Genomic DNA, 12483 nt, shown 5'->3' with positions numbered 1-12483 from the left:
TATTGAAACATATGCAAATATACATGGAAATTTAGTATGTAATGCAAAACCAGAGGTCGTACAATTCTAACAAGCTTGAAAATCAATATTTGGTTTGACCGCTTTTATTCTTCAGCACAGGCTGAGCTTTCTTAGGCAAGCTTTCTTGTCATTTCTTTAAGGAGTCTTCAGGAACTCACTACACCAGCTCCTTCTTTGGATGTTGGCTGCCTTTTGTTCTGTTCTCTATCAAGATGATCCCACACTGCTTCAGTAGTTTAGGCCAACTCATGTCTGTTGGTGTCTCTGTTCGGCTCCACTTTCGTGTTGCCTGTGTGTGGTGTCATTGTTCATTGACAACAATTTGAACCAAAAATTTCACATTTCCAGTCAAGTCCAGTTCTTGTGTAATTTGTCCCACTTCAGCCTCTTCTCTGGGTTTCCTTAAGAATGGCTTCTTGACAGCCACTCTTCCACTGAGACTATTTGTGATGATGGATCAGTTGAAAGGCCACTTGCATCTCTCTGGTCTTTTGTGTCAGGTCTTTGCTGTGTCTTATCCTATTTTGTAAGGACATGACTTTCAGATATTGCTCACCAGTCATAGAAAGGATTTTAGGCCTGCCACTTCTTGTGTTGCCCTCTGCTTTTCTTGTTTTTGGTAGTATATGCATGTGTGGGTGTCATTTTTTTTCTGTCTGTAAACAGGAGAGTCTGAAAAATTTTGAACGATTTATTGGTTGAGTAAAGCTTATAACCTTATAATTAGAAACTATGAATCTTACAAATAATGGTATGCGTTATCAACCTATGCAAAGTACCGTATACAGATTAAAAATGTGTCACATTTGACGTTTGACCTGTCCACAAGGTCAATAGAATGATCTTGAGGTAAAAGTGATAATAATGCTATATAGAGCTATGTGAAACTATGACATGTTGGAATTCTTAATGTCACTTTACTTTGGACCTCTAACCTCTTCTTCAGGCTCAAATAAGGTCAAACTTTCATAAAATGCCTTTTATCTTTAAAACTATGCTCCACATTCTGCTGCCTTTGTTGGTATTGGTAACACTTACGAAATTGTACTGTTGTATGGGGATTCGCATTATAGTTTGCATCCAAACATGTTACATTTAACCTCTGATCTCCTCTTATATTTCACGTCTGCCTTTCTTTCAAGTTAACCCTGAAATGCTTTATATCTTTAAAAAGTATTGTCAAGACAAATGGAGTGCAAGAAATGAAGTGCATCTTGTTTGCTCATATTTTTTAACGTGACACACGGCAACCACCCAGAGAGATGCCAAGTTTACAGCTAACAGCTCTTTGGAAATCACCATGTTGGTGCAAAAAATTCTGTTTTATGCACGTCAAACTGTGGTTTTTCAAAGATTCACCTAAAGAAATCACAACAACTGATGTCTTTTCAGGACAGGCAGCTAGTATCAAAGTGTCTAAAGATATATTTAAATTTGGCTCTTTGCTAAGTTGTCTGCAGACACAATGCTTGTTCATCCCTTCAGTTGAGTTGGGTGCTTAAAAAAAAAAAGCCTGAATGATTCATAGTTAAATGTTAAGTTAAAAAAAAACAAAACTAAATACCCATCAACGTTTTAGGACTGAAGAATAAATATTACAAGAAAAAGATTCCAAGGAAGGCTGGCTCACTGTGTGTGTGTCTGTGAAAGGTTGTTTGACTTTTGCACAGTACTGTCTTTTTGCCTTGTTTTTACTTTTCCGCAATCATTTAAAAAAATGTCTTTTTCCCAAAAAAGTTAACCTCTAATATGATGCATTTTTCGCTTCCTAAGACTTCTAATGTTATACAAATAAACAATTTGAGACTGAAAACGAATTCTTTACACTGGAACAAATGACACATACAAAATTGTGACATGTTTTTCAAACTTGTTCATTTCAAAATCCAGGAATCAAATAATTTAATGTGAAGAAAATCCGGCTACTCCTACAGGTCTGTGACCAGTTCATGGCAAAAGAAGCCAAGACATCCAAAAAAAAAGACGGATATAAATTTTCTTTCCATTGTATGCAACTTTCTTTAATCCAGCTGCAGCTTATTAGAATTCATGTTTGTGTCCACATTGCAAACCAATTAGAGTGATGTGTGTAAATGCTGTCTGTTTCTCCTATAGATGGCTGGGACAAATTCTCCCACCGCTACACGAAGAAAGAATTTGGCAAGTGGGAACTGATTCTTCCACCCAAGCATGACAACTCTCCAGCTGTGGATCATAACTCTAAACTCAAGGTAGAGAACAAAACATCTTCATGCTTATTTTCACACCCTCAGTAGGTGTCATCTTGCCTCAGTGGCACAGGGACTTGTCACTATAATGTTCGTGGGAGATTCCCTGTCATGTGTGGTGTCTTATGAACCAAGTGAAAACCTGGCGTGTCGCCATCAACAACATGTCATACTCACAGTGCAGAAGGGAGATTACTGTATGTACACAATCTGCGCAGTGGAGAGTAGACACACCTGAGGAGCCCAACTGATGGCTTTTATTTCTGCTCCCATCTGTTGCGGGTATCCCTCAGGACATTGTGCCCTGTTTGTTCGGCGCAAAACACAGTCCACAGTGGGTGTACATGATTGGTTTTAAGCTCTAGTAAATAATTCATCAGGGTTAAATGCAAAAATGCACCCTCCCATTATGCATTGTCTCCCAAACAAACAGTGTGGATGAGAAATAAACCAGAAATGAGATGCCAGGCATGGAGTGGATGGCATCGCCGCGGCACTCTCCTTGGGACCGGGTCATCGTTGGCAAACTCCTGCGCCCTGGACAGGCTGCCCGGCTCCCATTGTCAGCGGAGGTCAGTCTAAGGACGATAAGAAGCAGATGGAAACGCTGGCACCTGGCCTTTCGTTGTGCACCCCCGCTGCCTATGAATAGCTGTCTTGCTGTGAGCCCCACTTTAGAATTAGTTCCACAGCACTCCCTCGTGGAAGCACAAGCCTAGCTCCAATCACTCTCATGTAGAGCAGCTTGCCCTTCCATCCCCTTTGTTCAGTGCCCAATTTGTCTCCATAAACAAGCAGTGTCCTTATGTGGGTACAGTATTTACCATGGGCCGTTTATGATGCAACTATGCAAGACCGTAGAGAACGAACAGAAGCGTTATCTAACCGATCAAAAATGCTTTTCTGTCCACACCTAACTTCTTGTATATTGCCCAGTTCTTAGTTGTTTTTCCTGTTTATGCACCCCCTCAGCCTTACCAGCCATCTGATTTTTCTTTAATGTGCCTAATTCTGGCCAATTTGTGTGAAGGACCACTGCTCTGTCAGGCTTTATGCCAGTCCATTTATCCAACTATCTTTTCCTAATCCTATAAACTGTGAAGCATGTCATAAGGGGAGCCAGGCAGCTAACCCCAGGTGGCCTGGCCATAATGAAAAAACCCCAGAGGGGAGTCTGGCCAACAGCTCACAGGCAGGTGGCATTGGAACAGTCATTACTTCTCAACAGTAGCCAGAATTAGTTGGGTTATATTGCCCGTTTCTGCAGGGGACAAAACAGGGTGAACACATACTGTGGGAAACACTACAGGATCGATTTCTTGGTGGGTTTTTCCAACTCTCACGCTGGCTTTCTCCTTTCTTATTTGACTGATGGAGGCAAAGTAACTTGTCAGATTTCCAAACTATATTTATTTTACCCCCTTCCAATCCCGAATTGCAGACATAATAGATGAGAGGCAAAGGATAATGATTTAGATTTCCTGTTTTTCTAAATTGCTCCCTGGCTCAAATCCCCTCTCAACATGGGTCTGTGGCTTTGTTAAAACCAATTAAAGAGCTGCACCCCTCAAAATACAACAGCATAAATCACCACTGAATCCAAATTTACTGCAACAAGTTTTCTAGTCAATACTGTACTGTGGCTTTCTGTCCCCTACATCGTGCCATGTCTGCAGTGCTCCCAGAGAGCCATGCATAACACTTTTAAAGCTGTGAATTTGGCATTGGAGAGTAGGAACTGGCTTTCTGGAAAAGGGGCAGTTTTCATCAACAGTTTGCACCATCTTTCTTTATAATGGAGAGGGAGCAACAGCACAGTTTTATGATGTAAGCATTTCATGGCTAACAGATGTAAATAAATACTGACTTTAATATCAAATACATCCAGGGGCTGCATCATGCAGCAAACAAAGAAGACCTTTTGAGGCCTCTGACTGTGCTTTGTTGATCCTTTCTACTTTTTTCCCCCGACTTCTGTAGCTTTATCTTTTCCATTTCACTTTAGATTACATACAGATATCCTTCATCCCCTTCTGTAGGTTTTTAATCCAGAATGTAGACACCTCAGCATGCATCGTGGTGTCTGTTATCTGTCTGCTTATTAGATGTCCATGTCGCTTATGCAAAGTGACTGTCATGCCCACCCAATTTTTTTTCTTTTCTTCAATGCCCTGTCATTGTTTAGGTGCCCTTGCTGTAACGTAACACTCATTTGTCTTATTTTCCCAGGTGGTGGTTCACACAAAGGAGGGACAGCGTCTTTACCGGATCTCGCCTTGGGCAAAATATGTGACCAGGGAGGAGAAAGCCGTCATCTACGACTGGGTTCACTGGGATCCCCCTCAGCCTTACATTGTAAGTTACAAAATGTCCTTTAAAAATGACTTTTGCCTAAAAAAAAAAAAAATAGATGCATGAAAACCACCTGCACATTCAGTGTTTTTCATTTCCATGTTGTATTAGTTACTACCAGCTTTGGAGCTGGAGCTGCTTTTTTTCATGTACAGAGATGATCAGTGTCTTGTTGCAGTACTAAGTGTAACAAATAGTGAGTGCCAGGAAATGAAAATTAAATGTCTATCATTTTTTAAAACAGCTCATCCCCTTAATTGTTATGATTATTTTTTAAAAAAGCTTTGAGACGATGTTAATCATTGAATATTGTGTTACTAAAACCACAGTTTATGTGGTGCTACCCTCTACGTTCACCATTCCTTCTTGAAATGAGGAACAGTCATTGTAAATCAGCTTTGCCTCTCATATGCAAAGCTGTTGTGGCCATTCTTAATGTGGGTGCTCGATGCTGGTGATTTGAGTGAGGCTGAATGTGTCTCAATGCTACTTGATGTCCTTAGTGAACAAGCAAAACACTAAGAGGCTATTAAAGGCCACCTTGCCTTCTTTATCACTTGTTATTTGGCACCATTTTAATTAGAGGGGCCCTCTTACTGGCAGTATATTTGTTTTATTTACAAGTAGTTCAATCATGTACTTGAAATGCTGTGTTCACAAGGCTTTGTGGGTAGCCATCAGGAAATGGGCACTATGTATAAAAAGAAATGCTTCTCCTGTTGTGTAACACTGATAGCATGAATCATAAATATTTTTATTGTTTTACGTGTGTGCAGCTATCCGTCTCGGCGATGAGATATTTGTGCAAAAACCCACACTTTGTCTTTATGGATCATAAGCGCTCAACAGATTTAGTTTCTAGAAGGGGGGAAAAAAGCCCCAGACTCGGTTATGATTTTGTGCATGACGTTTTGGTTACCTCTTCAGCATATCCACCCTCGACCCAGGAAGCCCACGAGCCTGAGAATATACGAGTCTCATGTGGGAATTGGCTCTCCAGAGGGGAAGATCGCCTCATACAACAACTTCACAACCAATGTGCTGCCTCGCATAAAAGACTTGGGTAAGATGTGAGATGGAAAAACCCTAGCTCTGCAAGATTATTCTTTGCCGGATCCTTCAGCTCTTTAAGTCTGTAAGACGTCTACAGCAGCCATCATGCTGTGATCCCATTCTTCTAACAGTCAGTAAGAGCTTTTCAACTTGAAAATATTTCGTATGTTCTCCATGTATGCAGGTCACATACCTGCATACATGTCAATTCTGAGCCGACAGCGTGGGTCAAACAAAACATTTGAGGGGTTTTTAATATCTATTTTTTAGTAACTGTCACCACTAGTCCATAACATAGCAGACATGTCGTACAACTGTGAGTACCACTGTTCCACCAGAAACAGTATTTTCTGTGGCAGACCTGTCACACTGTCTAGATAATACCACATCAGCAAGTCAACATCCTGTTTACTGGTCTGACCTAAAGGGATCACTGACCAGTGGATCGTGTTCTGTAAAAGGGGCTCCACAGCACAAGCCAAACTGCACAGCAGTTGTGGCTCTAAGTATGACAACTTGTTTTTTTTTTTTTCATACTCATGACTCACAAAGTGAATACTAGAGAAACGCTATCTGCCTGCCTCTGCCCCTAAGCATTTTTTCCCTGACTTGTCACAGATTTTCTTTAACAGTGTATGTGTAAGTGTGTGTGTGTGTGTGTTTCATTCCTCGGGCTTCTGATTAATTCAATGTAAAACTCACAGGTTTACCTAATAAGTAATGTGCATTTACTTGAACTGGAAAAATAATTCCAATGGGGTACATTCACATGTGAGACTATAGTGGTTGGAGACCGCAGTATGTCCAAAATTATTCCCACCGTGTATAATTAACTTGCATTTTCATTGCCTTTGAGATGGTTTCTTCGAAGTCAGGGACCAGATATTTAACCATTCATTCAGTCACTGTCTGCAAAGCAACTTTGGTGCATCGAGATGGGAGTAAAACGGCAATAAGACTGACTCAGGCTCTGTCAGTGGTGCCACCTATCTGTGAAAATACCGTGATTAACTGTGATAAATCAGCAAAAATTGATCTTCTTTGGTCTGTTGTAAATCTGTTTCTGTCTACATATACAAAAATTTATATGGAAAAGAATTTTATATTAGCTACTCATAGTTAGTCCATCTAAAATCTCACAGATTTGAGCCCAGAATTGAAAAATTTCTCTTCAGATGGTAACGTGGCTTTTGCAGGACGGGGATGTAACTGCAAAATGACACAGGCACTTGGCAACCTTGATTTTACAAAGAAATATTGAGAATGTTGACAACCTGTCATGTCGTTATTGCAATGATATGCATCTGCACTCACTGGTGCAGACTGACTCAGATTGATTGCAACGTGCTGTCAATTTCTGCTTTTATAAATTAAACAATTATTTACAAACTGTTGGCAGTCTGTCTGACAGTGATTACAGTCAGATCGCAAGTGTTTGGAGACAGGTTGCCTTTCACCAATTGACTTGTGCTATCGCCTTACAATTGAAAGTTGGTCACTGCAACTACTTGAACTCGGTCTAAGACAACAAAGAAAAAATTCAACGCAGTCACCGAGCAACCCTATATTTTGCTTATGATCTTATGTATATGACCTAAAACATCATGCAAATGTATATTTTTCACTAATTTTTAAGTAGTTAATTTTCAAGTTATCTCAACTAAGAGTAGCGTTCAAACGTTGCTTCAACCTTATGAAAGAAGTACCCATTTTGCTTCTCTACCCCTATGAGCGTTGGTGTTATTTTGCATTCAGGAACGCCACGCTGCACTGACATCATTAAAAGTACAGACACGACTGACACAGCAGACCAAGAGAAATGTGATCAGTCCGTTTTCTTGGTTGTGTCATCTTGTTTGGCGGATAAGGAAACTGGCAGAGTAACTGCTGCAGCAACTGAGGGATTCTATACAACAAGGATTCTCCAGGAGGCTAAACTCCACCGTCTCTAGTGATGGTTGACTTTACCTGCTATTTCATTTTCTTGACTGAAAGAGAGTATATATAAAAAAAAAAAAAAGAAACTTCCTCTCACCCCAGCGCTTTGTCACAATCCTTCAGAAGACAAAGTTTTTTTTTTCTTTCTCTCTAGCCTGAAAAGAGATATATATAAATAAATCTGTTCAATACAACAGTGAAAACCGCAGGGCCTCCCTCTAGAGTCCTCAGTGGCAGTTTAAAAGCCTGTTGTTCTCTTATTCATAGAGGCAGTTTTTGTAGGTCGTTTTGTGGTGTATGACCTCCTGACTCTGATAGCTAGTGTTTCCCTGTTGCCACAGCTTGTCTTTAGGATACTGGAGCTTGTGTCAAAAAGGAAATGCCTGGAGCTCATACATACAGTGTGACTGACACAGGTCAAATAGTATCAACTCTTAAAGATTTCCAGATTTTTTTGTGTTTTGGCCACTATTTGGTACAGAAACAGAGGCTTTTCAGAGAATTTTTCTAAGCGTGTCTTATTCTGTGTGGCCAACCAACCCGCACATCATAAGAATTATTTGCATTTTTAAATGATGTTTGAAACACAAGCTGAACAGCAGGACTTTATTAAAATTAATCATTAGAAAAGAAGATGAAGATTTGCAAGATTAATAACCCCTCTAGTTACTGCAGGGAAATTAAGCTATCCAAATACACTTAGGAACAAATAAGCACAGTGTATCCCACTGCCATACACACCAAACACATGTTTTTTTTTGATGAATATTTTAATAGTTTCACAACAGCTAGACAAAGTTAGCTATTTAATCTGGTAAAATATGCATTTAAGGCATGAAATGGGGATGAAATTTGTAATATGATAATTGCAGTGTCTCCTCTCTTGGTCCAGGTTACAACTGTATTCAACTGATGGCCATCATGGAGCATGCCTACTATGCAAGCTTTGGATATCAGATTACAAGTTTCTTTGCTGCTTCCAGGTAAATGCCATTATTTCACTAGTTTTATATATATATATTGTATTTTGTACAAGGTACTTGTCTCTGCCAAGGAGGTTATGTTTTTGGTAGCGTGTCATCATTCTGTCTATAAACATGATAGCTTGAGGTTTGAAGGAATTCTAATAGAGAAGGGAGCCGGAGATCGACAGTCGGACTGCTGCTGCGGATGCAGTGATGACCCCAAAATTAATTATATCTTCAAAGAAAGTATTGCCAAGAAAAATAGATCCGCTGCCTAGTTGGTTAGAAATACAGTGTAGTATAATATTATCATGTCCAGTTATTTACAAATCAATACCCATCTTCCATTACCTTCTCCTACATAATGTTTGTGTAATTAGAGTAAATCGCTGTCATGCTACCCTAACCTGCAAACTTAATAAAGCAGATTTAAGGAGAAAAACAACCAAAATGAGTATATATAAAATGCAATACTACTGCATTAAAAGAATAGACAAATATATATAAGAAGTGCTTCTTCTAATATACTTGTCTATTGAAAAGAAAGAGGAAGTGTAATCATACTGGGAGTAAAATTGTGAACCAGTAAAATATCTGAAAGACAGACTCTAAAAGATTTCAACATTAAGGTATCCAGTATCACACTTTACCACCTGAATGTATTTGATCTTTAAAGCAGCTGCAAAATGTTTTAAAGTTGTTGATGTTTTATTTTGAGGGTTGAATGAGTGTCACAAAAACAAACTGAGTGAGCAACTTTCTCCTCAACTCAGTCACCTCAAATCAAGGTTAGGAAGTCTGACACCAGCAATAATCTCTCTGTAAATACATTTTCTGTTAATCCACAGAGTGGGGAGAGTCGTAGATAAAGGTGGACTAGTCTGAGTCTTTATCTTCTTTCAGAGATCCTCCTTCCTTGCTCAGAGTAGGGCATAGTTATATATATTGTAATTTCACCCTTGATTGATCGCTTAGTGTCATTTAAAACCTCAGTGGTTGAATACTGGAAAGCAGGATAATCCTGTCACTATGTGTCCTATTTTTATTTATTTTTTTAAAGGAAGCTGATATGATGATTGTTGGGAGGATGGGATGTTAGAGATTGGATAATATAAGGTGTGGGTTATGGATGCGTACACATACAGTTGTGTTTTTCAGTGTCCTGAGAATTCCACAGACTTTACTGTAGATGTCCTGTAGAAAAGGTTAATTTAAAAACATCTATCAAATGACAAAAGCTCACTTTAGACAAAGCGGCTATGCTTGTACAATAATATACTGCTCAATGCTGTTGTGATTATTTGAATTGCAAACATTTTAATGAAAATATAAATTCAGTGTTGGTTTGCACTTAGCCTTAAATGGGTCTTTTGTCAATGTGACAGCAATTTTAGAAAGAATAAAACCATTGAGTGGGAGTTAAGATCTGCTTGACAGGTTTATTGTTAGGGAAATTGAAACAACTCAGAAAATATATGTAATTTAGGCCCTTGAATTTTTTTTAAGCTTGTGTTTGCATATGTGCATGCTGTTAGGTATGTGCTCAAAATGGTCCAATTATAGGGGGGAAAAAGGTTAGTCTGACATATTCCAGTTGTAACTTGGATGATTTTCTTTGAGTGGCAATTTTGAATAAGCCTAAACTTCAGGGTTAAGCTTGTGTAGTAACCTAATGTGAATCTGAATGTGTGTGTTCATTTGTAGCCGCTATGGGACCCCAGATGAGCTGAAGCAGCTGATTGATGTGGCTCATTCAATGGGGATTTTGGTGCTCCTGGATGTCGTTCACAGCCACGCGTCCAAGAACACGGAAGATGGCTTAAATCGGTTTGATGGATCCGACTCATGTTTCTTCCATTCTCCACCCAGAGGGGTGCACAGCTTGTGGGACAGCTGTCTCTTTAACTACTCCAGGTACTTGTATAGTTTTTATAACTTTTTAATAAGTATCCAGGTGTTTGACAAATTCTGACCATGTCATCTGAATGTTTCAGCAATTAAATTAAAGTTTCATTAGACAACTTTTTTCTGGTCTTCTATTGACCAGTCTTGGTTGAGCCAGTGTGAATTGTAGCCTCAGTTTACTGTTCTTAGCTGACAGGAGTAGTATCCGGTGTGCTCTTCTGCTGCTGTAATGCATTTGCTCCAACGTTTGATGTGTTGTGCATTCAGAGATGTTCTCCTGCAGACTTTTCTCCGAGCCCTTATCCTCTAACCTATTGCATTAACACCACATTTTTCCCCAGAGAACTACAACTCACTGGAAAATTTTTATCATTTCAGATTACTATCTGTAAACCCTAGTGATGGTTATGTGGGAAAATCCCAGCAGATCAGCAGTTTCTGAAATACTAAGCTGTCTGGCACAGACAGCCATGCTGCAGTCAAAGTCCCTCAAATCTCCCCTGATACTCAGTTTGAACTTCAGCAGGTTGTCTGACCCTCCCTAAATGCACTGACTTGCTGCCATGTGATTGGCTAATTGGACATTTGTGTTAAAACACAGTTGAATAAGCGTACCTAACAGACTTGCTGGTGAATGTCTGAAACTGAGAGGGAATAGTTAAGTCACGTTTATTCAGTCACTTTGATACAGTGTCATTTTCAATTAGTGGGGGGAAAAAAGTGTTGAAGAGTTTCCACAATATAACTAAATGACAATGTGATTACTTACTCATATAAAGTAGTAGTAAAAATGGACATGCTGTGTAATATTAAAAACCATAAACCAAAACCACAGAACCAATTTACTTTTGTTCTTTATACCGTTTAAATTTACTGTGATTAACATTGTCCTGATTAGACATATATTTTTCAAGACCTTTTAGCGTGATTTGAAAGCAAACACATCCCTGCTATTTCTACTCCTCCATTATGCTGTACCTGCTGTGGAGATTTGAATGTTACATACTGTAAGACATTGAACTTATGATGAAAAGACACTTTGTCTGCATCAGCTACATATAAATGTAAACACGTGTAAAGAATGATGAATGAGGATAAATGGGAACCTGCCATATCACTTGTTACAGTTTCTCAGACTGCCTTGTACAGAAAGATTTGTTGAAGGTCAAAACCAAGACATGCTCTCAAAAATGGCAGATTACATCGCTCAACCAAACGGCCGTGAAGTAAGGCACTGATATATAGGTGAAGTGTAGTGAATGAGTGGTTAACTGAAACTTCAAGTTTCCTCCTTTTGCCTTGATTTTCTTTTCTTTTTTTTTTTTACCTTTTTGTACATTTGTTCAGCTAGGATCGTCACAGTGTAACAGAGATTTGGTGATGTTCGTAGTTTCAACTAATTACAAAAGTGTTAGAAAACAGATGAAAGGCCATAAATAGGCAGGTTATTTTTTCTGTCTCTGCTGGTGCTCAATGTACACCAAAACTATCGACTGGTGTTGTTGTTCACCCTGTTAATTGGGTGTCTCTCTTGCCTCTGTACCCTGAAAATGATCCCAGCACACATTAAAGAGGAACAGGCACTGTTGAGTCTATCAAATGCCTTTTTGAACTGGCTTTTAATAAGTGTGTGTCAGTGTGCACCACTTTCCAATACATTATACAATGCTTAGTGTCAGGCAGGGGGGCTATAATAAGAGAACAAGGTTCTTCTTTCATTAGTTATTGAACCCTCCTCGTATCAGAAGCACTCATTAGACATGGTGCAGACATATGCCACAACTGGGAGGCATATGAGGAGTCATTTGTAAAAGCCCAAAGGAGCTCTGCAATGTCATAGCCAGTTCATTTGTCTTCTTTGCCTCTCGCAAGATGTTTGGACACGTCGTTTGTGTCAAGCTTTCTGTTACTTTCTTTGGAAGGAAATGAACCTCAGAGGCTACCAGTGAACCTTGTGGGATACACAGTCTGTTTTTAATCAAGCAGCCTTGCTATCAGCCATCACATTCTGACCATGATGT

General features: G+C 39.3%; 1 protein-coding gene across 1 annotated transcript in view; it reads left to right on the top strand.

The window, feature by feature from the left end:
* gbe1b (glucan (1,4-alpha-), branching enzyme 1b) overlaps window positions 1–12483 on the top strand; it is a 94538-nt gene that overhangs the window by 15126 nt on the left and 66929 nt on the right. The window contains exons 3-7 of the mRNA XM_084949986.1: window positions 2137–2252; window positions 4479–4604; window positions 5529–5664; window positions 8485–8575; window positions 10262–10471. Of these exons, the coding sequence (XP_084806112.1) occupies window positions 2137–2252; window positions 4479–4604; window positions 5529–5664; window positions 8485–8575; window positions 10262–10471 (679 nt within the window). The remainder of the gene's footprint in view (window positions 1–2136; window positions 2253–4478; window positions 4605–5528; window positions 5665–8484; window positions 8576–10261; window positions 10472–12483) is intronic.

Source organism: Perissodus microlepis, chromosome 14 (assembly GCF_051167445.1).
Source record: "Perissodus microlepis isolate ML-2025 ecotype Zambia chromosome 14, ASM5116744v1, whole genome shotgun sequence".
Lineage (NCBI taxonomy): Eukaryota > Metazoa > Chordata > Actinopteri > Cichliformes > Cichlidae > Perissodus > Perissodus microlepis.
Note: the sequence above shows the minus strand (reverse complement) of the source record. Positions and strands in the feature narration are given on the sequence as shown.